At 47.8% G+C, this 25,698-nt stretch overlaps 1 protein-coding gene across 3 annotated transcripts in view; it reads right to left on the reverse strand.

The window, feature by feature from the left end:
- The window catches only part of Gpld1 (glycosylphosphatidylinositol specific phospholipase D1), a 55,577-nt gene that overhangs the window by 3,034 nt on the left and 26,845 nt on the right, over nucleotides 1-25,698 (reverse strand). For all 3 annotated transcript variants that reach the window (XM_052728333.1, XM_052728332.1, XM_052728330.1), the window contains 15 exons: nucleotides 25,520-25,659; nucleotides 22,494-22,559; nucleotides 20,644-20,764; nucleotides 17,460-17,599; nucleotides 14,685-14,871; nucleotides 11,307-11,417; nucleotides 10,705-10,779; nucleotides 10,451-10,607; nucleotides 8,247-8,388; nucleotides 6,646-6,751; nucleotides 6,478-6,571; nucleotides 3,663-3,842; nucleotides 2,846-3,006; nucleotides 809-835; nucleotides 661-711 (listed from right to left, as the gene is read on the reverse strand). In XM_052728333.1, the coding sequence (XP_052584293.1) occupies nucleotides 661-711; nucleotides 809-835; nucleotides 2,846-3,006; nucleotides 3,663-3,842; nucleotides 6,478-6,571; nucleotides 6,646-6,751; nucleotides 8,247-8,388; nucleotides 10,451-10,607; nucleotides 10,705-10,779; nucleotides 11,307-11,417; nucleotides 14,685-14,871; nucleotides 17,460-17,599; nucleotides 20,644-20,764; nucleotides 22,494-22,559; nucleotides 25,520-25,659 (1,758 nt within the window). The remainder of the gene's footprint in view (nucleotides 1-660; nucleotides 712-808; nucleotides 836-2,845; nucleotides 3,007-3,662; nucleotides 3,843-6,477; nucleotides 6,572-6,645; nucleotides 6,752-8,246; nucleotides 8,389-10,450; nucleotides 10,608-10,704; nucleotides 10,780-11,306; nucleotides 11,418-14,684; nucleotides 14,872-17,459; nucleotides 17,600-20,643; nucleotides 20,765-22,493; nucleotides 22,560-25,519; nucleotides 25,660-25,698) is intronic.

A 25,698-nucleotide genomic window follows, 5' to 3' on the forward strand; every position in this document is an offset into this window, starting at 1 on the left:
TGTCTGGACTCATTTAAAGACTTGACAGGGCAGCCCAGGATGTTGCTCATCAAGTCAAGGTGCTTGCTGCCCAGCCTGCCACCCTTCATTCAGTCTGTGGGACCTGCATGGTGGGAGATGTCCTGAGTACCACAAGTAAGTGTACTGTGGCACATAAACATACATGTAACACACAGAGAACAAACATTTAAAACATTTAAAAACCCAGCAGTCTGGATAAAGACAGCAGAATCTTAATTAACAGTGGCTGTCATAGAGGGCGACAATCAGCAAAGGTCATGAAGGGCCAGATGCTCTCTGAGGCTGGAGGAGAACTCAGTCTCATTAGCTGGAGTTGCAGTGTTAACAGCCACAGCCAGATCAAGAATGGAAGGGCCAGGCTGGGCCCTCGGCACCGAGTAATGAACACCCTTGAGTCATGGACCCTGAAATTGGAACTTCGTAAAAATGTCATGTCAGGAAAAATTCTCTTTTTTCCACTATTTAAATATGACAGCCATATTTAAAAGTCAGATATAGTTGGCCCACAGGCTACACTCTGTAGAGTAGGAGTGAAGGGGAGCACTAAGAAGTGGGGGTGAGTTTAAGTGTTACTTTTTTTCCCTAAAACTGAAGAAGTGAAATTATCAGATCTGGTGAAAGCACGAGTCCTTTACTCACCCTTTGCTTGGACCTCACAGAGACCAGTGAGCTCCCAAACCTTGAACTTGCCTGTAAAACACACACAGCATGGTTGTTCAGCAGTTGAAGTAAGTACAAGGAGCTGGGTTTTGGGGGGATGGTCAGACTTTGGGGGTGGACTACTTACCTCAGGAGAAATCAATACATACTGTGCCTGGAAAAAAAGGAGAGCAAGGAGGAGACTGTTAGCATGACTTTGTGATCACTGTTCATTAAGAGCCCATCTGACTGCCTCGTGCTCACATTTCAGTGTTTTCACATTCTCCTTACAAGTATGCATGCCCTTAAACCCTAGAAATTCCATTTACAGGAGCTTAGATCCTAAAACATAAGCCACTGTATGAAATCATTTACATGGGGATTAGAATCAGCCAGAGTGACTAATGATTACCACTTCAGGAAGGTCAGTTAAATGGATTTATTCCAAGATAAAATAGTTGGCAGATAATAGAGCCTCAGCCCCACCCCATCTCAGCAGGCTCCCCTGTAATCCAGGCTTCCTAATCCTCCTGCCTCTACCTCTGGGGTGCTAGGATTACAGGATTACCACAATACCCCATACCCCTCTAGAACAATGTGAACTTTTTTCCCATAAGATGCTATCTGGTTTTTTGTTTTGTGCATACACATGTGCCAACGCATGCATGTGGAGGTCAGAGGGCAACTTTGGTGAGTAGGTTCCCTCCTACCATGTGGGTTCTAGACCCTCAGGCTTGGCAGCAGGCTCCTTTACCCACTGAGTCACATCACTGGCCCAGCAATGGTCTCCATATATAATGAATACTCCTTATCCAGAATGCCTGGGTCCAGAAGTTTGGATTTGGGATCTTCTGATTCTGGAGTATCTATAGATACATAGCGAGACCTCCAGAGATGGGGCTGAGACTAAACAGAGGAAATATCTTATACCCATAGCCTGACAGTTCTGTACAGTATGCTAATGACTTTATACATAAGACCAGCCCCCTATTGTACAACTTCCACTCGTAACATGTGGGCTCTCAGGAAGCCTAAGCTTTTGCAGTATCTCAGATTTCAAACTGGGAATGCTCAACATGCATACTGTTTGATGAAAATCCAGCACTTGGGAGGGAGAGGTGGGAAGATTAGGAGTTTGAGGCCAGCCTGGACTCTACTTTAAAAAAAAAAAAAATTAAGTTAAAAATTGTGAAAATTATCACACATGATGTGATCACATTGGTTAACAAGTTTGAGAAATGGGCCTTAGCTCAGGTCCCGCCCTGGCTGCCATTTGCTGTGTGACTTGAACAGAAGCCCTCTGTCCTTCAGGCTCTTTGTCACTGGCATCAAAGTAGCTTCATAGCTTTGAGGTGGATTCAGCTACACAGGGAGGGTGCTTATTGTGTGCACACTTAGTAGGACAAAGTACCGCTAGCCTGTAATCTCTGCACTAGTAAAGCCGAGGCAGGGGGACTACCACAAGTTCCAGGCCAGATACATCTACATAGCAAGGCCCTGCTGTTTAGGTTCAACCCCAGCCCCCACAACAGTCACATTTCAAAGTGTAGGAAATACTAGAATATGTACTCCGGCTAACAGGAAGGTGCTGTAGAACAGAAGTCTAAGTAGGTTCGTTTTAATGCTTTTGCTTGTGTTTCTCCATTTTCTACAGTCTTCACACTAAACTTTAACTCATTTTGCAATTTAAAAAATACTTTTTTTGTTTATTTTTGAGATAGGGTCTCACTTTGTAGCCCTGACAGGGAACCATGCTGGCCTCAAATTCAGAGATCCAACTGCCTCTACCTCCTAGGTGCTGGGATCAAAGGCATGTGCCACTACACCTTAATTTTTAAATTTCAGAAAGATAGTAACAATAATAGCCAAGCTAAATGCTTGGAAATATAGGAAAGCCATCAGAGAAAGGAGTAACACAAAGCAATAAACAAGAAACAAAAGGCTGTAGGTTTTGGTGAGACTCCAATGGCCAGAACCCGCTTTTAGTCCCATATTCCCTGGGCACCTAAACAGGCCATGGCCAGCTGTGAACAAGTCCAACTGGGCTCCAGCTCCAGAGGCCCAGCACAGCTGTAAGCACATGGGCAGCTAGGCAGCACACCCTTGGCAGATGACTGAGCCCAGGACTTGCCAGCCACATCTGGACCTCCCTCATCATGGAGTGGAATCCATAGACCACCTTTACCTTCTCCTCTGGACATGGAGTCATCCAGGATTTGCATTTGCCTGTCATGTCACCGAGGGTGGTGTGCTTGCCATTATAAATGTAAACTCGCCCATCTTCTCCTCCTAGCAGTCCAGAAGTAACGTCTGTTATCCTCAGTGGGGCGGCCATGATGATTTCATCTGTAAACCACAAGTGGGCCGAGGCATTAGCCTGCCGGATCCTGAGCCTACCTCCCACAAGTCATCAGCATGCCCTTCAGTCTGCATGGCTTCCTCCAAAGTCAGGTAGAGGCCTATGTTCCCCCTTCGTCATCCATCAATAGTGGACCTGGTGACTCTCCCGCCAAGTCTTTAGGAAATGCAGACTGTTCTTGCGCATCCAAGTTCAGATCTATCAGAAGCCCTTGAACCCAGCTGTGGCATATACATGTAGTGCCAGCACTTGGGAGATGAAGGCAGGAGGATCGGTAATTGAAAAATAGCCTTGACTACATGAGGAGCTGGAAGCACACCTAGACTATGTGAGACTTTGTATTTAAAAAAAAAAAAAAAATTGCCGGGCATTGGTGGCGCACGCCTTTAATCCCAGCACTTGGGATGCAGAGGCAGGTGGATCTCTGTGAGTTCAAGACAGCCTGGTCTACAGAGCGAGATCTAGGACAAGCACCAAAACTCACAGAGAATCCTGTCTCAGGGAAAAAAATGTGAAAAAAAAAATTGCCCCTTGGGCCACTGGACTGTCAATCAGAGGGCAGAACCTTGGCCATCTAACTGGGACACAGGTCCACTGGGTATGAAGGGAGTGACTTTAGCTAAAGACACTCTTCGCACCTTACCTAAGCCATCATCATCCAGGTCCGTCAGGTGTAGAACGCTACCAAAGCGAGAAAAGCGCCGGTCCCCGCTGAAGGTGCTGAGCAGAGCAGGCTGTGTCTTCTCCAGGGCTAGCTCGTACATCCGAGTGGCTCCACCCTGGTGCAGGGTCATGGTTAGGAATGCCATTTTAGACACGTCATCTGAAACAAGCCACAGCGTCTCCTAGTGTCATAAGAGTGAAGATAGGATCCCCCCAGTACCCCATTTGTCCCTCAGGCACGTGCACTTTCAGGGGACACAGGACAGTGAGTGTTTCCTGGGGTGGTTTGCTCCAGCGGGTTGGAAGATGTGACTAGCAATGCATGGGCACTGAGGTACATGCAGGCAGCTGGGTGATGCCGGCACACAGCTCCTGTGATCCGCTCCACCACTCAAGTACATTATTGTCTACCAGACCAGCTTGTCATCTTTTCCTACCTTCCTTTTTTATTTCCTTTGAGACAGGCCAACCTCAAACTATCTCGCTGAGGATGACCTTGACCTTGACCTCCTGATCCTCCTGCCCCTCCCAAGCTCTGTGATTATAGGTGTGCATCGCCTTAATGAGAATTTTTTGCTTTCTATTGTATTTCTTTTGTTTGTTTGTTTGTTTGTTTGTTTGTTTTGTTTTGTTTTTTCGAGACAGAGTTTCTCTGTGTAGTTTTGGTGACTGTCCTGAATCTCGCTCTGTAGACCAGGCTGGCCTTAAACTCACAGAGAGAGATCCACCTGGCTTTGCTTCCCAAGTGCTGGGATTAAAGGCATGCACTACCACCGCCTGGCCTCTATTGTATTTCTTACTAAGAGGAATTTACCAGAAAAGTCTGGGAACCTTTAACTCTCAGCATCCAATAGAATCACAAGAAAAATAAAATGAGGGGCTGGAGGGATGGCTTAGTGGTTAAGAGCACTGGCTGCTCTTCCTGAGGACCTGGGTTCAATTCCTAGCACCCACGTGGCAGCTCACAACTGTCTGTAACTCTAGTTCCAGGGGGTCTGACACCTTCACACCAATGCACATAAAATAAAGTTAAAGTTTTTTTAAAAAAGAAAAGGAGTGATGCGTGCCTGGAGAGTTTGGAAATGACTTCCCAGAGAAAGGACAGAGAGACATCTTTGCAGTGCTCTCTACAGCATGTCCTCACATTGTCCTGTCCCCAACCACGCAGTGACCATGCAGCCAAGTCTTTACCGGATGCACGCTTACTCCTCAAGTCTCTTCCCCTCTTAGAGTAAGCGATCACTCGGAAATGACTGTCCGGCACTGTGCAGGGAGGGTCTCAGGGAGACTGGCTCTCTAGTCTGGGAATCCCCCTGAGGTGCCCATTGCGTGAGAAAAGTAGCCCATCATTTTCCCAGCTCTGGTTTCTATGCCTAAGCCCCTCCTCCAGAACAATGTCACAGTGACACCTGACTGTTTCCCTCACAGGATAGTGGCAGGTACAAGTGAGAAAAATGCAATATATGAAAGAACAATCATATTTTTGAAGAATATTTGACAAAGAATATGCTCACAATAAGATATAAATACATTTTTTAATTAAGAATGAAAATTACAGCCAGTCAGCAGTGGCACACGCCTTTAATCCCAGCACTCAGGAGGCAGAGCCAGGCAGATCTCTGTGAGTTCGAGACCAGCCTGGTCTACAAATCCAGGACAGGCACCAAAACAGAGAAACCCTGTCTCAAAAAACAAAAAACAAAAAACAAAAACAAAAAAGGAACATAAGGAAATTGCTGGTGGATCTTCTATCCCACCCCCCAACCCCTACACACTTCAAGTGGCCAGCATTATTAAAGGATTTGATTATGCTAAACCTAAAATAAAATAATAAAAATAATTTAAATACAAGTTAAGCCTTTTAAATACTTATTCTCTGCGTGTGTGTGTCTTGTGTGCTTGAGTGAGTGCCTGCAGGAGCCAGAAGGTGGCAGTTGTGAGCCGCATGGCATGTGCTGGGAACCAGAGCGCACCTGGCTCTTAACTATGGAATCATCTGAGTTTTAGGTGTGTTTGTTGGTTGAGACAGTGTCATGTAGCCCAGGGTACCCTCAAACTCACTATGTAGCAGAGGCTTGCCTTGAACTCCTGACCTCCTGCCTCTACTTGGCCCACAGGAGTGAGAACCAGCAAAGTCAATTCAAACTTTTTGGGGAGCCTGGGCTAAATAGCATCTCAATAACAAAAGCGGAAACAAAACAAAACAGCTCTTCCCTAGCTCTGGGGTCAGCAGTGTGGGAGCTTTAGACACACTTTCATGCATCATTTTCAACAACTTTTGAAATAAATACTATAACTATTTTACAGATGATGATATAGGAGTTCAGAAAGGTTAAATAACTACCCCAAAGGTACACAACTTGTTACTTGTGATTTTTAAAAAAGAAATATTTTAGTCCACTTGGGCCTGGCAAGTTCCCTTGACTTTCTGCTAAGGCAATATGGTCAAAGAGCCTTATGGCATGTTGTTGCAGGATATTTGATTGCACTGTGATGCCCTGAGACTATGTTCTTAAAGTTAACCGCTAGTCATGGGGTGGAGCCACTGACTAGTTGACAAGAATTAGTCATAGAGAGTACGGAGGACCCAGGATAGGGATAGAGAGGCACAGGAAGGAGTAGGGGAGGACTTGGAAGTTCTTTCCACACTTTGGGTCTGGGAAGTGTGGAGAGAAGGTCATCTGGTCACTCCTCCACCACATCTTTGATCTACTAGGTGTTCACCCAATATCTGACTCCTGAGTCTTTATTGGTAATAGAACAACTGATAAAAACAGCAGCTTGTGGTGACCTACCACGAGTGGGGGCTCCGACCAACAGCACCTGTGTTAGGGTCCCGTTCAGCCTCACATGGCCACTTGACAGGGAGGTGCCCAGCTTTCCCACTGCCTGCAAAGAACAATTGATCATCACTCACCAACCAAGCTACCTGCAGCACGTCTTTGAGAGGGAGACGGCGGTACCTTATCTCCTGAGATAGTGATTGCACTCTGGGAGTTTGGTGGAAAGTAGCCGTACACCCTTCCCAGACTGTTTTTCTCATGGTTCCTGTGGCTTGAGCGTGCCAACCTGGGGAGAATACAATGGTCAGTGGCAGGTACAGGATGTGGAGCCCCGAGGATTGTGTCCAGGGAAGAAACTGAGCCATCATGCATCCCTTGGGCTCTGTCCTGTGATCCTGGACTACATTGGCACCTATGGAGTTCATCTCACCAACATGGAGGCTCCCAGGTCTCACATCCACCCTCTATCTCCCCACTACAGCAAAAGCAGGATGCCTACTACCAGTGGTCAAATCCCACTCACTGCTCACCCCACTGCAAGTGTCCCTATGTGCAGTTCCTGACTGCCAGTACTTTACAATCAGACTGTATTGGAGACAGTGTCTTTAAAAGGGTCACCACGTGAAAAGGGGAACACTGGAGAGAGCCATAATCAAACACGACTTAGTCCTTATAAAAACAGATTAGGACACAGACAAACCAGAGGGATGTGACATTCCCAGGGCAGAAATGATTGATTTGCTTCCTGAGTGCTATAATGCTGCAGATCCAGAGCCAAGTTGCCTTTGGCTACTTTTAGTTCCCTTAATAGCTGCCAGTCACTGCCCACTTCTGTATCTGTCCTAGCATCTCTGTGACTCTCAGGTAAAACCTTTTGAGAGTCATAGAGAACTATCTTCCCCCAACCCAGAGGCTCAGAAGCCTCTGGAGCCATAGCATGGAGTCCTTGTGGTTCTGTAACCCACCTAACTGTTGTTTCCACCAATTTATTTGGGCGGTGGGCGGGGGGGGGGGGGGGGGGGGGGGGGGGGGGGGGGGGGGGGGCGGGGGGACTTTTATTTCTTTCTGTTGTTCCGTAACTAAAATAATTTCAAGAAATCATTTCTTCATTGAAACATTATTTGAGCAACCTGATTCTGTGTTCCCGTGCTATAGTCACTCCTGTTTGGCTCAAGAATAAACTATTTCTGGGGTTGGAGAGATGGCTCAGCTGTTCAAGAGCCCTGGTTCCTCTTCCAGAGGACTGGAGTTTGATTCCCAGCACCCACATGGTGGCTCACAACTGGCTGTAACTCCAGTTCCAGGAGATCCAACACCCTCTTCTGGCCTCTGAGGGCCTTTTACACAAGGATTTTAAAAAAGAATTAAGCTATTTCTTATTTCCTTTGCGGTGAGAGCTGTGTCTCGTTAGGTGAGTCTGTAAAGGCAGAGGGAAGGCGGTTATATATAAGCCAAATGGAGGCTCCAGAAGAACCCTGCCTACACTTGGATCTTGGATTTCCAGCTTCCAGGACAGTAAAATGAAAGATTTCTGTGTTTAAACTCCTGGGCTGAGGAATGTGTTGCTGTGGTGCCAGTGCGCTTACCAGCTGCAGCCTCCAAGATGAAAAGTCTGCGACCTCCCTCCAGAGCTGGGGCCCTTCCTTCTAAGGACAACAGCCACACCCCTTTCTTTGCACCCCACACTTAAAGAGGTTCCACACTTAAAGAGGTTCCGCAGTAGCTGGCACCTGCCTCTGTGTGCATTGTTTCCCAGCCCCCCCCCCCCCCTCAACACTGACCTGCTGACATTCTTCCAGGTCGGGCTCCCAACCAACAGCAGGGTTCTGTTTGTCACTGTCACCCCATGAAGGGAGTATCCAAACCAAGAGAAGTCCTCCTCACCATTCACCTTCCAGTCAGCTTCCTCTGCAGTCAGTGTTTCTAAAGAAAACCGGTCTCCATCAACCAACCAACCGATCACCAATCAGTGACAGCCAGTCCCAGTAAACAGACATGAAAGAAACAAAGAAAGGTGTGTTACAGGCATGGTGATACACATATATTATCTCAGAACTTGGGGTGTGGAGGCAGAAGGATCAAGAGTTCAAGGTCATCCTTGGTTCTGTGCAGTTTGAGACTTGCCTGGGTGGCATGAGACGCTGTCTTGAAACAAAAACAAACCCCTACATGACTGACTGAATGGTACCCATTCCCTGTATGAGGGAGGACTTGGAATTGAAAGGATGCATCTTGATCATGAACATATGAGGACCAGGCCCCTTCTGAGACCTTGCCAGAACCCTTTTGTCATATATGGATCCCAGGAACCCAGCATTCAGAAGTAGATGTCACTCTTCAGACAAGAAGTGTGATTCTGGAGCTCATTTCCAAAGGGTGAAGATGCTATTTAGAAAGGTCTTTCTCAGGGCAGTTGAGACAACTGGGATGATTTTGGCCTCAGCCTTCATGGCATTTTATTTTACTCTTTAAATCTGTAAGAATGACCTCTTCCACTGGGGCCATACTGATCTGAGTAGCCTGTGCCACCCTGGGCCATGGTGTCACCCAGACCCAAACTTTGGTCAAGGGCCATGTCTGGGTCTGCGGCCCTACTACAGCCATCTATCTGTGTTGATGTCCATGGCTCCTGTTACCATCGAAGGCCGTGTGGATGCCCAGGGTTGAGGCCGCCACCTGAGGCCATGTTGGTGTCTGAGGGTCATGCTGCAGCCAGGGCCATACAGATCTGAGTGACCTGCACTACCACATGGGGCCATGGTGACATCGGGCCCGAGCTGTAGCTGAGGACCACATCTGGGTCTGTGGTCCTACTACAGCTATGTTGATGTCTGTGGCCCATGTTGCCACCAAAGGCCATAAGGATGGCCGAGGTTAGGGCCACCACACTTGGGAGAGATGTCCCCACTCCTCACCACAGGCATGGGAGAGCTGGCCCTGATGATATGGGCGTAGAAGAGCTGGCTCCACCCCTCACCTGAGGAGGACAGTCCCAGTGGCCAGGACTGACCAAATCAGCTCTTACCCAGACCCATATAGGCTTTGAGTTGGCACACCCCAGCATCTACCCCATCTATGAGTGCACGAAGAGACTGGCCCTGCGGAACCACAGCCACAGGCTCTCCATGACAGGGGCAACAGCAGAAAATCTGAGAGGAGTCTTGGTGAGGGTCCAGCATTGATGGTTTACCAGAAGCCAGAGGACTTGAACCTGACCAACAACTCACACAGTGAACATTTGCAAGTAAAGCTGAGTCGACAAAAAGGCATACTTCTCAACACAGCACAGCTCCCGGTGCCACTAAGACACATGAAGAGGAGTTGGAGAGGCAGGAAAGACAGGAGTGAAGTGAGTTTTTTGTTTGTCTGTTTGCTTGCTTGCTTGCTTTGTTTTTATTTTTAATTAATTTTTAAAAAATTTTCTTTTGGGGAGGATGCTACGGGGGTGAGGGGCAGATATGGAGAGACTGGGAAATGAGCGGGATTGGGGTGGCACATGATGTGAAATTCCCAAAGAGTCAATTTTAAAAATTATGTTTAAAAGAAAAAAGAATAACCTCTTGTCTCCTTTGTGACTTTTTGTATACTCAATGAGCATTAATTTTTAAACATTGTGTGTGTGTGTGTGTGTGTGTGTGTGTGTGTGTGTGTGTGTGTTTGACTACCCACATGCCACGACATGCATGTGGAGGTCAAAGAGCAACTTTTGGGGAGCTAGGTCTCTCCCTCCACTCTGTGGATTCTGGAGATCAAACTCAGGCTGTCAGGGTTAGCAGCAAGCCCCTAACGCACTGAGCCATCTCACCTGCCCTCACTGGCGATGCCTTCCCCATCTCTTGCCAGTACCTGTCAGCATGAGAGCCTGTCTCTTAGCAAGTGACATGATAGCACATTCCAGGAAAAGGACACAGGCCCATATGCAGGAGATACCAGGGCAGCCACAGTCAAGCTGGGCTCTCCGCCCCTCCCCCCACCCAGCCTCTACCTTGGTCACTCTGTCTGGGGTGTGAATAAAAGGCAGCCACCATCCCTCTCTGCTTCCCTCCGCCAGGTGCGAAGGGTGAGCTGATCACCAGGTCGGGTTGGCCATCTCCATCCACATCTGCTGCCAGGAGGGTCCAGCCCAGGTTACAGTAGGTGTCCTTAGGAGGTAAGCAGGAAAGCAGAACCCGTCAGCCCCAGAGGCCATGGGGCAGCAGCTGAGCGAGTCCCTGACACAAGGCAGAGGCGGAGGCGTACCTTGCAGGAGATGGTGACATTAGGGGAAGAAGGCAGCCTCCCTTGCTGGGAACCATAGTAGACATACACCGCACCCTAGACAAACACAAACAACAACAGTAAGCACACACCATAAAGCTTTCATGGTGCCAAGAACCCTAAACGACAGCAAAACAGAGGAGACTCACTATCCCCAGAAACTCAGTCTGGACACTAGAGTTTATTATTGTTGTTTGCTTAACACAGGGTTTGGCTATGTATTTATCCCATACTGACCTGGAACTCACTATGTAGACCAGGCTGGCCTTGAACTCATGGCTATCCTCCTGCTTCAGCCTCCTGGCAGTGACTACAGTCATGCATCACCATGCCTAGCTATGTTTCTTTTAAACCTTCACTTCCATGAGACTTAAGAGAGCCCCGAAGCAGGAAAAACAACAAAACACAAAAACGGCCATTTTATCCCTGCCTCCCAGTCTGTAGCCACTGCTGTGCATGGCGGAGGACCTGACCCCGCTCTTCCCCAGAACACACTTCCTCTAGGTTCCTGTCTCCTCCCTGCCAGGCACGGTGTCCCCCCCGCCCTGGCCCCTTCCCCACCTCCACCTTCTTCCCAGCCTTACGTTGTAGGTGAGCTGCCCCGAGCCCACGGAGGGGGCCCCCACAGCCAAGTCAGGCAGCCCATCCTTGTTGAAGTCCAGCACGGCCAAAGCTGAGCCGAAGCGACCTGAAGGCTGAGGAAAGACAAGTGACTTCTCTGGGCTCAGCATGGCCTCCAGACTCCCCGTGTGGAGAGCCTGGGCCCCAACCTATTGCCCACAGGCTGAGGCCTAGAACCTCACTGCTCAGTGGCACATTTGGGGCACATCTGGGTAGCTCTGCCTTAGGGGGACTTTGGACAAATCTGTCTGTCTTGAGAAGAAGCTGAAGTACAAGAAAGCAGACAGTCCTTGGGAGCTATAGATGTGTAGAAATGGTCTTGTATGCACTTCAGCCCACACTACAGCATCCTGCATGTGTGCTCTGTGTGTGTGTGTGTGTGTGTGTGTGTGTGTGTGTGTGTGTGTGTGTATGTATGTGCGCGCGTGTGTGTGCATTTGTGTGTGTGTGTGTGTGTGTGTGTGTGTGTGTGTGTGTGTGTGTGTGTGGTGCTAGGTGTTGAACTGAACGTCTCACACATGCTAGGCAAGTACTCTACTGTTGAACTATATCCCCAGCCCTTTTTGTATTTTGTTTTTGTTTTGCTTTGTTTTTTCATTTTGAGATAGGGGGGTCTCACTAAATTGCCCAAGCTGGCCTTGAACTCACTTTGTAACTTAGGCAGGCCTTGAACTTGTGACCCTTCCTTCTGTCTCAGTCTCCTGAGTAGCTAGGCTGGCAGGCATATACCACCAGGCCTGGCTGAAAGTTTCTAAAGTAACAACTACAAACTAACAGCAGCAGCCCTGACTTCTGTCATACACTCATGACGCGGTGGCAGAGCCGTATTGCCTGGCACAGCAGTTTCTGGCCTAAGAACTCGGTGGCAGAGACGTACTGCCTGGCACAGCAGTTTCTGGCCTAAGAACGTGGTGGCAGAGACGTACTGCCTGGCACAGCAGTTTCTGGCCTAAGATGGCTATACATTTCAATTTAAAGCAATTAATACAAAACTTGTCTCCCAGCTGCAATGGTCCCATTTCACATACACAAACACCCATTTTCGATGGTTCTTACGTTGCAGAGCACAGCTGTGGAACCTCCCCATCGTGGCAGAAGATTCTACCGAGCTTTACATGGATTAAGTTAGGTGCTTACTCACTTAAGTTAGTTGTTGCTAACCTCACATCCCTTTTATAAGAAGAAAACTTGTACTATTCCAACATAATTTGCTCCCAACATAGTTTTTCTCTATGGATATTTTTCCTGCTCCTGTCTACAATCAGCCTAAACCTGACTCATCAGCTGCTTCTCTGTGCCTTCCACAGATTATACCACAGGGAATTGTCTGGTAATGGTGATGGTAATGTTGCCACATCACATATGGCCCAGTGCCCCATATATTATCCATTGACTAATTCCTATGGTGTGTGCAAAGCTTTCTGTGGCATCTGGCCTTTTGAAATAATCCAGGAACATGACGAAGGACGGGGGATTACTCCAGAACTGGATGCACGCTAGGGTTGGGTGAGGACCAGTGACGAGCTGAGCCTTGCCCTCTGCAGACAGGCTGTGTCACGACTCTAGCAGCTGGGCTGTTAAGCCCTGTTGAGATCCAGCCATTCGTTCACAGAAGAGCACAGAGTAGACCTGAAACAGCAACCCTCATACTCCATGACAGCCAAGGACAAAGGGAATGCTCTTGATGACACAGGGCGGGGCCCAGGTTTCCAAAGTCTAGTCCATGCCTTCTTCTGGCCATCCTCCAAACTGCCGAAGGTCCCAGGGGAGGAGGGCATTGTAGAGCCACCTCCTCCCATCCCGTGTGGACTTAGAGAATGTATCGTGCAGGAAGCCGCTGCCCAGAATTTTGGACTTTACCCACCAGTCTAACAGCAGTGACTGTGCAGCAGTAATAGAGGCAGGGATGGCTTGGCTTATTTTAGAACTATGTCATGTGGTGTCAGAAGGCTCCAGAAAATGGAACAGCCTTTAGAGTGTGACCCCACACACTGGGTAGGCAGCTCACTTCCACATGGCAGGGCAGGACTGCTTTCATCAGAGCCTAAACTAGATCACAAACCCATGGCACTTCTGATTGTTTTGTCTTTACAGACAGATGTGATGACGTCTCTTCTCCCCACAGCATTCATAACTAGCCTAGTCAGACAACCACCATTGGCCCCCAAATCTAGGTTCCTAGCCCCAGGCACCTGACACTCAGAGATTCAGGGTCAGCCCAGTGCCACCAAAGCCTCTTCTGTGACCAGCAGCGAGGCTCTGGTGTTCCTCCTTGCTACTAAAATGGCTAACGCTTTCCGGGTCCACAAAGCCCTCCAGGGCCCTAAGTGCTCCCAGGAGGAATGAACACTCTGATTTGGTGATAAACATGTACAGTGCCTGGTTTCCCCGAGTGATGAAAAACTCCTCAAAGCAAAGCAATGATATCTAAGCAAAGCCTGGAGTCCAGATGGGCCGATGGTAGGTTGTTACTTTGATAAACACTCCATAATTATAGAATACTGTTACACAAGAGAAATGATGAAAAGCATATGGGAAGTCTGTGTTCACCACCACAGCGCATCATCGAGAAACTGCAGCTCTTCACACTACCAACCTCGGTACTTGGAAGAACAGCCTCTGAGGCGTTCAAGGCCTGCCTGGGATACACAGTGAATTCCAGGGAAGCCTGGGCTGCAGTGTGAGACCCTGTCTCTTAAAATAGAAAAGAAATCAAATTCCACATGTCCACCTGCAGCTGGTGTAAACAGCATGCACATTTGGGGAAGGCATTGCACTTCCTACTTGAATAGTAACAGACTGAGATACAGGAAGTGAAGGGGACTGTGGTGAGGAAAGGCACTTCGTCCGTGTAGGCGGCACTACACTCATTCTCCTCACTAGTGACTCATCTGGAGAACTTGTCTCAAAATGTGCTGTGTAAGACTGAGGACAATGGCTCAGCAGTGGGGTGCTACCTAGAACCCCTCCAGTGAGAGGCTGGGGACACGGCTCAGTGATAGAGTACCTGCCTAGACTCCCCAAAACAAGGGCTGGGAGTACGGCTCAGTGGTAGAATGCTGACCCAGAATCTTCCAACTCGCGGGACATGGCTCAGCAGTAGAGTGTTTGCTTAGTACTCTCTTTGAGGAGCTGGGGTCAGGGCTCAGCAAAAGAGTGCTTGTCTAGTAGCCGGAGTGAGGGGCTGGAGTGGGGCTCAGTGGTAGAGCAGTTGCCTGACATGTGAGAAGCCCTGGATTGAACCCCCAGTACCAGAAAAACAAAGACAATGAAAACATACCAGAATGTCAGCCATGGCTTACTCACCCCTAACAGAGGAAAGATGTGACAGGAGGTCTCACCTGGAAGCCCTGCAGGATCCCGTGGGCCTCCTTGTCTAGGTCTAGGTCAATGGGGGGCAGGCCCAGATCGTTGCCATAGACGATGTATACCCGCCCAATCTGGAAGCGGCCAGGGTGGCTGTAGCCCGGTGCCCCCACCACGAGGTCACTGTGCCCGTCCTGGTTGAGGTCGGCTGAGGCCGTGACCCTTAGAGAAGAAGATAACTGAGGTCTACAGTAACACTCCTGCTCTCCTTTCCAGAACCCAGCAATTCAGCTTTTCCAGCTGACTACACATTCTGTGTGACTGCTGGGAACACTCATTTGGGGGGCTGCTGCTGGGAACACTGATTTGGGGGGCTGTATCATTTGTGGAATTCAGAGTCACTCTCCATACAGGGAAACAAAACAAAATGTATGGGCAGCTAGAGGCATCTGGGCCTTTCTGGGCCACAGAACCAGAGTAGGGGAAGAGCAGCCTCATAAAGGTGTGTGTCCTACAGTCACTGAGATATTGAGTTGGCCTGTTTGGTCCATTGTTACCCTACTGACACAGCCCAGCTTCTATGGCATTAAATTGTTTAGGCAACATATGTACTGTGTGAACTGATCTTCCTAAAGGAGGAAAAAGCCACACCTGTGTTAAAGATTCTACAAGGATTACTGGAAGTCTCTGATTGTGGAGAGCTGGAATGTTGCAAATCCAGAGCCAAATTATCTTGGATCGTTTTTGGCATCTCAGTGGCTATTAATGGCCCACCTGTGCCTGACCTCACTTCCCTGAGATGAGCAGGGAAATCCTTCAGGGATGTATTAACAGACCTCTAACTTCAACCAGCCCCAGAGCTAAGAATGTTACAGAGAGCATCTGAGGCCTGTAGCAGACATTTTACTCTAACCAACCTACTTGATGTGTTCACCAATATATTTTGTTATTTGTTTGTTAGTTTTGAGACAGGTTCTCACTATGTAGCCTCAGCTTGCCTGGAACTCACTCTGTAGACCAGGCTGGCCCCAAACTCATAGAGATCTGCCTGCCTCTGCCTCCCAAGTGCTGGGACTAAAGGGATGTGCCATCATGCCTGGCCCACCAATATATTTTGTAAGTGTCTTGATTTATAACTTCTTCTGTTATGTCACTATAAAAACTTCATGAAACTGTCACCTCACTGAAACACAGTATTTGGGGTGACCTGAATTTGTGTTCTTGGACCATGGTCACTCACAACTGGCTCCAGAATACACTCTATCTTTGAGATGGGAGCTGCAGTTTTGCATCAAGTAAATACTTCTAGGTGGTACTTGTGACCGACTAGTTACAGAGATGACAGTCAATGGTTCACATGTCACCCTAGGGCTGAAAAGAACAAAAGCTATGATAATTCTAGCTCATACGGTCATGGAAGGAACGAGTAACAAGGCATAGAGAGAAAGGACAAAACAGTTTCTAAGATGCATGGTGTAAGGGCAAGGGCCAGAGCAGAGTCCCTGCGGCTAGCACGAGCCAGCAGGTAAGGTCCTGCTTCTTGTGGCTGCCAGCCCCGCAGCACTCCACCTTTGGCCCTCAGCAAAGTGGCTAAGAGCCTTTATTCACACATGACTGACAGCAGACAGGCAGGATTCATCTCCCAGTCCCCTGTGTTTGCTGCATGTATCAGTGACCCCCAAATAACGGGCCATCAGAAACCGCACTGAGGAGACACAGCAGTGTGACCAAATCAAATCACCCTGAACAGTTACTTTCCTGCACGTGACTAGGTTCAAAATCAAAAGACTCCCCAACTCTCTCAATAAACAAATTATTCTTTTCTCTTTCAAAAATGGAGGCGTTTATGAACCCATTTTCTGGGACTAGAGAGATGGCTCAGTGGTTAAGAGCATTTGCACCAGGCACCCGCATGGTGGCTCATAAAGGAACTATACTTCCAGGGAATACGATGCCCTCTTCCTGGCCCTCAGGGGCACATGGTGCACATAACATATATTCAGGCGAAACACTCAAATACATTAAAAAAATTTTTTTAATCTTAAAAACATGTTTTTAAAGTCCCTGTGCTGGTTGGTTTTTTGTCAAGTTGACACAAGTCGGGGACATCTGAAAAGGGAGAACTTCAACTGAGAAAATGCCTCCATCAGATTGACCTATAGACAAATCTATGAGGTGTTTTCTTGATTACTGATGGAGGTGGGAGGGTCCAGACTACTTGGGCAGTGCCACCCCAGGGCAGGTGGTGCTGGATTGTCTAAGAGAGCAGGCTGAGCAAGCCATGAGGAAAAGGCCAGGAAGCAGCTTCCTCCATGACCTCTGATTCAGTTCCCACCTCCGGGTCCATGCCCTGTTAGAGTCCCTGCCTTAGTTTCCCCTGATGAGTGACTATGATCTGGAGACATAAGCCAGGCTGCTTTGGGCCATGGTGTTTTATCACAGCAGTAGAAAGCAGGCCAAGACAGACACTTCCTCAGGCTGGACTTGCACAAAAACTCTCTAACAAAATGAAGGCAACTTGGGGTCCAGATCCACTTTCCCCAGGAGAGGAGCAGGGCACATGTCTTAGAACTAAACTGACTCATGTTCCAGCCTTTGTCCCCAACCTTCTGTGAGATAGCCACAGATCAGTAGGAAGGAAATTAGATTTCTTTTTGTCCCCAGTTCTCAAATTTTAAATGAATCCATCTTTCTGTTTCCTAATTTCTTCCAAAATATAGAGAAAGCAAGGTTTCACTGGTGACACAGTGATGCCACCCCAAAGTTGATGAAGGTATACAACACCCCCAATCTAATGAACTCATCCTTACCAGCCAAGCCTGGCATAGGGGACAGACAGGAAGTAGGAGGCAGAGGGGCTGGAGACGTGCTTTAGATGAGTCTCAGAGCTGCCCATAAACATCGTCCTCAGGTTCCTCTCCAGAGTCTGGTACATGAAGGTTACGGATTCCTGAAATGAAAGGGTATTTTAGATGTGAAGGTCCATGGCATCGTCAACAGGAAACACGGGACTCTGGCAAATAAAAGGAGTTCTCTCAAGTGCTGACAAATATAAAACATCTGTTCATTTCAATGTGCTAGCTTAGCCCAGACAATAAGACAGCAGAATCACACAGAGATGGGCTGAGGGGTGATGGCAGGAAATAGCCTGAGATGATGGACTACAGGAGAAGAGTCATCTATGACTTCCTCAAAGGCAGCAGTCTGCATTGATTTGAGATTCAAACCCAACAAAAGATTTTTTTCTTTTTAGACATCATCTCGCTGTAAGGCTTTGCTAGCCTAGAACTCACTGCATAGACCATGCTGGCCTTGAACTCATAGAGAGCTGCCTGGCTCAGCTTCCCAAATGCTGGGACTTAAAGGCGTGCCTGGAAAAAAGAATTTTTACAGACCAAAATTTTAGGAAAGGCAAGTCTGTTAAGTCTAGAACTAGAAATATGTTTGCAAATAAATAAATAAGTTCATTTTTCTTAAACAAATGAACTGGAACAACACCAGGATTCTAAAAATTCCTACCCTCTAAGTAAGGGGTTCTCAACCTATGGGTCGTGACTCCCTTGCCAAACCTCTATTTCCAAAAATATTTGTATTATGACTATATTATGTAATTATTTGTATTATATATATATTATGTAATAATATGTGTATTATGTATTGTATCATAACAGTAGCAAACTTACAGTTAGGAAGTAGGAACTAATTTAGGAACTAAATGTGGCTGGGGGGGGTCACCACACATGAGGAACTGTATTAAAGGGTTGCAGCATAGGAAGGCTGAGAACCAGGGCTCTGAGCCACACCCACAGTGAGATGCTGACTATTTGCTTTGATTTCCCTAGGTGCCTAGGGAACAGGAGCGGTCCTTCATAGAGCTGGAGGTCTGTGCCAGGGAACCTGGGGACAACCGGCTGCCAAGCTTGGAATTCTAAACTGTCCTTTTTCATGTACTTAGTTTTGCTTTTGCCTGGGGACAGCATCTCATTCCATAGCCTAGGCTAGCTTCAACTTATGGCAATCCTTCTGCCTCAGCATCCTAAGTAGTGGGATCACCAGTGTGGGGCACCATATACAGTGTGGGGCTACCAAATTGTCTTGAAGTTCTGACTGCAAAGACACAAACCCAAACTGGGGAAGCAAGCTGAATAAACACTTCATCCATCCAAGTTAAGGGAACACAACTCTAAATTCACCAAAGGGTGACATAAGACCAAAGAAGACTTTATAGGCTCCAGCAGAGGACAGCAAAGCAGATCCAGCTGAGAACATGGAAGCAGGCCGGCCAGCCCAGGCCCAGGAGAAGCACTGATGTAAGGGCCTGCAGGTAGGCAACATGACTTCTGTCTTCCCTGCTATCAACCTGCCAGCAGGCTGTACACAGACCGCTGAGTCCGATGCCAGGCTCTGGCTTGCACAGTCATGCAGGAAGCACTACATCATCTACTGTCAGGTATCAACCCTCAGGACAGACACTGGGAAGACCAAGTCTCTGTGATGTCCATCTTTATACACCTTGGCGGGTGTCTGTGAGGGCATTTCCAGGGAGTTTTAACAGGGGAGGGAAGACCTACTCTGAATGTGGGCGGTACTGTGCTACCCGCTGAGGGCCCGACTGAATAAAAAGGAGAACAGGAACTGAGCTGGGCAGCCCTGCCCTCTGCCCTCCTCTCAGACTGTGAAGATGTGAGCAAGCAGCCTCACACTTCCACTGCCATAGCCACAAGCTACCATGTTTTCTCACTGTGATGGACCTCTGCCCTCTCCAACAGTGACTCAAAATAAACCTCCCTTTCCCCGAGCTGCTTTTTTCAGGTTTTTACCTCAGCAACAAGAAAAATAACGAGTGCAGCCCGCCCCCTCAGACATTTCCCCCTGAGCAGACAACTACAAGAACATCTATGTAAAATTATCTGCACTTTGTACATTAGGAGGAGTTCCCAAGCTCGGGACCAGTTACATAACTTGTAGAGTCCAGTGCAAAATCAAAACTCACCAACTAGTAAGGATTTTAAGGTCTGGACAGCAGAGTAGGAAACTATGGGCTCTTTTATCAAACCTAGCAAGGGACACTCCCATGGGTCTGTGCAGGTTGACCCCCAGGAAGCTGGCCCTGCCACAGCCCTTGCGCCATCATGATGTGTGGCGTTCCCATTGTCGTCTACGCCCTTCCGGTCTTGGGAACAACCACAACCCAGCACCTACCTACCTCCAAGTCTTGCAGCAGTCACATCTCTGTCCTGAGTTCCAAGCAAATCAAACTACCCGACTCTGCAACCATCCTGAAACTTCCCCAGCCCACCACCAGCAACGCTTTCTTCAGCGGGTGAAATGCGATTCGTGGTTAGAGTTCCCCTCAGTGCCCCTCCCCCAGGACGCCTTCCCCAGTGGCCTCTGAGGTAAAAATGGCCTCCCTGCCACCCTCCAACACACCACAGCTTGTATCATATGCTACCCACACAACAGCTACCATTGCTTTTGCTGCTCCCGTTAGGACAAAAAGTTCCCAAAGACAGAGTGAGTCTCTTTCCCTTTCATTTTCATCCCCACAGCAGCATGACTTCTAAGATGACCCCATTTGATGGGGGACATTGTGGCACTTGCCTGTCATCCTAGCACTCAGAAGGCTGAGACAGGAGGACCATGATTGCCACGAGTTTAAGGCTAGCCTTAACTACGAAGTAAGATTTTTGTCTGGGGGGAAAATGACCCTATGGATGTATTTCACGTGCAATGGTGTCTGCCAGCATGCGACTATGTAGGAAACCTTCAACGTAGCAAGCACGCTTGCCTGAGGTCAAAGCAGGGCTGGTCTAGATGCCCGAAGCCCCTGTGACTAGCCCACATCTCTGGAATACAGCACATTTAGAGACCAAGGACATTCGCTGGCCTGGCATGAACCCAGATGACTGTACGGACAACAATATGCAGGGACTCTCAAGCAAGTTGTCCTCAGATGTGGTCCATCCTCCTTCATTGATAACAGGAAGTTCTCACCGGGGCCCAGGAGCCTGCGCTGTAGAACACGCCTCTTTCTGTGTAGTTCAGGTTTTTCCTGATATCTTTACTTATGAACAAGGTCAGATTCCTGTGATAATCATTTTTCTGCACTTTTGAGCTGTTGAAAAGAGAGAGGAATAAAATGATCAAACCCAAGAAGACCACCAGCCCCTTGAGGTACTGAGCTGAAGGTACATGTTAATACTGGCTGATGAAGATACACACACATCAATACTGCCTGAGATATTGGGATTTTAACATCTAGAAGTTGACAGACAGCAAACATAACTTTAGAAAAACCTTCACTCCACAAAATCTTTTGGTGAGTGTATTTCTAAGGCTTAGAAGTCAGCCCTTACAAAGCTTGATGTCTCTGAGGCTATGGGTATAGCAGAACATGCACTTGGCATGTGCATGGGTCCTGGGTTCAAACCCCAGCACCAGAAGGGAAAAAGAAATGTATTATTTCCTGTGGTCTCAGAGCTCACGGTAGGAGTAAAAGTACTTCTCCAATACCAAACTACAAATGTATTGCAATATTTCACCAAAGAGGTCAAGACAGCTCTCTACCTACTGAGGATGGCAGCATGTAGGTGGACTGACTCATCCATAAAGATATATGCTAGAATCAGTTATCTAATTAAAATACATTTTCCAGTTCAGAGATCTCAAACTGGGTACAGCTGCCTGTAACTCTAGCACTTGGAGGCTAGAGATAGGAAAATCAGCAGGTTAAGGCCAGCCTAAGCTACACAATGAGTTAAAGGCCAGCCTGGACTATATGAGATGCTGTCTTTAAAAAAAAAAAAAATCACGTGTCTAGCCAGCCTAAACCACAGATGCCTAGAAGAGCCACCCAGGCTTCAGAATGCTTAAGGATAAGGGAATGACAGGCCCTAGGGAAGACACAGACAGCAAGATTAACCTAAAGATGCTCATTTTTAAAAAAGCAACAACCAGGCTTACTTACTTTAAATAAAGCAAACAACAAAGGCTGGGTGGAACCCTTCTTTCAGCTTTTAATTCTCTCAATGCACCAAAATCTCCTTAGGATCTTTCACGGTAAAACCCTCACTTAAGTATCTAGAATATTTAAGGTTTTTGCTCTTACATATCTCATTGGTTCTTCAAGGGAACTCTGCTGGGCCCTGGTTGGGCCACCACGGTATATTACCAGAGCAGCTGACCCTTCTCTCCCCGAGGCTCAGCAATATTGACAATGACGTGTTCAGTACCCAGACGGCTGTCAGGCCATGTGCTCTGAGTTCCTGGTACAATGACTATCTCCAAGCGCTTTTATTATTTATGTTACTGTTTTGTTTTATTAACAACAGAGGGTATTCCTTTTGATTGATAACATCATGAATTGGAGGTTGGTTCCTGGCTCGAGCAGGAGACATCAGCTCTAATAGTATAAACCAAGCATTCTGACTTTTTCCTCAGAAATTTTAACCGAGCATTTCTTCCCTCCTTGTGAGTGAAATGCTTTTTCAGGATGGAGCCTGGGGAAGGTTCCTCAGCCACAGTAATGGTGATACTCATTAAGGATACCAATGACCACTTAGAGAACAACTGGCCACCTGCGTCTGCCTTATGCCCATTATCATCTGCAGCCCGTGCCTCTATTCCAGGACTCTACATGTGGTTTCCTCACTCTCAGAAGGAAGAGCTGTAGCTCAAAAACATTTGCCAGTGTGTTTGGAAGTCACCCAGGTGTAAACGGCTCAGCTAGAATAGGAACCTCGTCTGTCTGTCTGTCTGTCTGAAGACTCCTTGCTCCACCCTCGCTGGGGCAGGCCCTCTTGGGGAGGCATTCTTTTGATACAAATGATTCTGGACCCGCTTACCCGAGGGTGTGGTTCCTCCGGCCGTCACAGGTGATGAACAGAGGGTTCTCAGGCAGGTGGCAGTCACTGGGAAACAGAGGAAGGAGTTAGTCATTGTTCTTCCTTCTCTCCAAGCATAATTTTGATAGGGAATCAGCGATGCACTTTAAACTACTCTTGTTGTTAGAAGTCCAATGCACTATCCATTGTGCAACAGAGCCGCCTTTAAAGCATCCTCAAAGCTTGAAGAGTTCACTGCCTGGCCATTCAGATGGGCAGCCCAAGTCTTTCTAGCCAAGCCTTCCTCTGTCCTCCTGGCCCCTCTGCCAAGCTTCCATGCAAACATGAAATGCCCAGAGTCTGAGAATATGATACAAACTGGGCTCCAACTACAGCACCTTTGCCCAATTATGCCAGTTACACCAAATCGACTAGTTTCACAATGACACTTTAATTCATATCTATCGTGTACTGAGACCAAAATCAGCATCCCATTTCTCTTTCCTCCACTTCCCTTCTCCCCTCCCACAAACTCTGCTTCTCCTCCTAATAGTATATGGTGTCTGTGTGTTATCCAGGCTCTACATGGGACAGAAAACTTGACATTTTGAGTCTGGCTTGTTTGGGTTAATATGATCATGTTCAACTTCATTTCTCTACAGCTGACGTAATTCCATTCTTCCTGCTGAGTAAAACTGTGTGCACATTTTCTCTTATCCGTCATGCCAACTCTGAGCTGAGGGAAAGGCTTTCTCCTTGCATCCTCTTTGCTCCACTGTGGGGGTCAGAAGGCCATCTGACTAGGCTAGCACTAACTCATCGCACATCCTTGAGGTGGGCAGAGTTCTGGCCGGACATAAGCACCATTTCACTGTTTCTTCAGAAAGCCTGCTGTAGGTTTCAAATAAAATGAATGTACTTTAAAAGGTAAGTCTCCGTCTCTGTCTCTCTGTCTCTGTCTCTCTCTCTCTTTCTCGTGTGTGTGTGTGTGTGTGTGTGTGTGTGTGTGTGTACGTGCATGCATATGTGCAATCACTTTGGGAAGTTTCCGTGTTGGTAAATTAGAACGGAGACAAGCACTGTGCTCCTCTCCTGTGTCTTCTTCCTAGCTGTCTTTCCTTAGCTATGTACAGAACTGGTCTAAAAAGGGGCTGGGCCTGAGGACTGTTGCATATGGCAGAGAGAGGGGGTGGGGAAGAAACGGAGGTTACTCACTCTACTGTGACTGGGCATTCTGAGTTCTGCCAATAGAGAGCTAACTTCCACCTAACAGCAATCATGATAATGGACCAGCCCTTATTAAGTGCTTGCTTGCTGCATGTTCAACCTTCCGCATGAGGGCTCTCGTTGCCGCCTCACACCCTCATTGAGATGCAATGGTGAGTGTCCCCATTCAAAAGGAAAGGAAGGCTTAGGGAGGCTTAACAACTGGTGGCACAAAACTCAGCGGTGAGAAGCAGGGGTCTCCAACTCCAGACCCCACCCTTTCGACATCTAGGTTGGCATGCACCTCAACTCTCAGCCAGGCTGGGAGGATGAGTCAGTCGGTCCTCGCAAGCATGAGGACCTGTATTTGATTCCCAGCACCCAAGGCCTGGCATGGTGGCCTGCAGAGAGTCAGGCAGACCTCTGGAGCTCGGTGGCCAGCCTGGCTAGCTGCCTAGTCTAATCAGCAAGCTCCAGATCAATGACAGACCCTGTTTCAAGAAACAAAGTAGAGAGCACTTGAAGAATAGCAGTCCTCTGGCCTCTGTATGTACACACACGCACACACACACACACACACACACACACACACACACACAAACTCCACTGCAAGGGCTTAGCGATCTAACTTGAGGCTCTGCTAACTATTGAAATAATATTTTGGAGCTGGGAAAATCACTCAGAAGGTAAAACACTTGCTGTGTGAGTGTGAGGACCAGAGTTCGGTTCCCCAGAACCCACGTGGATGAAAGATGGGCATGGTAGCCAACCTGAAAATTCAGTGCTCAGAAAATGGTGATGGCTAGCTAGTCAGACTATCTGCAATAAGGGAGCTTAGAATTCAGCAAGGGGCCCAGTCACAAGGTATAAAGTGAGAGTAACCGAGGAAGACACCAACATCAACCTTAGATCTCCACATGCATGCACGTGCACACACATGTAATCATGCATACACACATGAATGCACAGCACACACACACACACAAAGTCAAATTGAATAAGATTTATATTAGATTGCTAATCCCTACCATAACATCCCTCCTTGAATCTTTCAAGTAAGTTTGATGCAGATTAGGCTGAAGTCAATCTTAGCACCAAGGAGAATTTCGTTTCAAATTAACACCGTGTAATTATGATTAGCAATGCGTTTTTAAGAACACAACACATAATATTCTGGAGCTGCAAGTGTGTGGGCACTTCAGTTTATCAACACCCGTGCTCCAAGTTCCTGACCTGGAACCAGCTCTGGAGAATAGCTCTTGCATAAAAAGCCTGCACAGCTGGCTGGGCTGACGCAGCTAAGCTCCAGTGTCTCCCCTTCTCTGCAGTGGGAGCTGTGCCAGTTTCCTGTCCTTTCTGTCCCCAGCACCCCAGCAGCTCAGCTGGGGCAGTGGTTTCTCTGATCAACAGACTTCCCAGACCGAGGGACAGCTCTTCCTGAAGACCTACTTCCTGTTTGCTCTGATGATGTTTCAGAAGGAGCTGAGCCACAGTCCCACCCATGCTCTCCATCAGATTGCTCCCACACCCTGTGCTTGACAAACAGCCCACTGGTGATTTGGTTTTGGGGGACAGGGGGAGTTGTGTATGAGATACTTCTCAGTGATCCCAAATTCTGCCATGTCTGCCTGCCTCTCTGTCCCTCTGTCCCTAAAACTTGAGAGGTATTCACCAAGTCAACCAGATGCCCGCCCCAGCCAGGTTTTAGAGAGGGCATAGTTTCCATTGTTTTCTCTGTGAACCGGTTCGGACCACACTTCTGAGTTGTTTTCTTTTGAGTTTGGCCTCATCAGCTGAAAACACTGAGCATTATGTGGGGAAGGTAGCAAGGCAAAACTCACCTGGTCCCGTTCTCCAGCATAAAGCTGGTCAGATGGTAGATGTTCGTGGACCAGAACGCCATGTCATCCAGTCCTCCAAGGAAATACTCTTGAAACTGCTCCACCAGAAACGGGGACTTGGTAGAGTATGTGGAATAGAGCTGCAGCAGAGGCAGGAGATGTGAGGCACCGCACTGTCT

Source organism: Peromyscus californicus, unplaced genomic scaffold (assembly GCF_007827085.1).
Source record: "Peromyscus californicus insignis strain IS unplaced genomic scaffold, ASM782708v3 Scaffold_8__1_contigs__length_139910024, whole genome shotgun sequence".
In the NCBI taxonomy this organism is placed as follows: domain Eukaryota; kingdom Metazoa; phylum Chordata; class Mammalia; order Rodentia; family Cricetidae; genus Peromyscus; species Peromyscus californicus.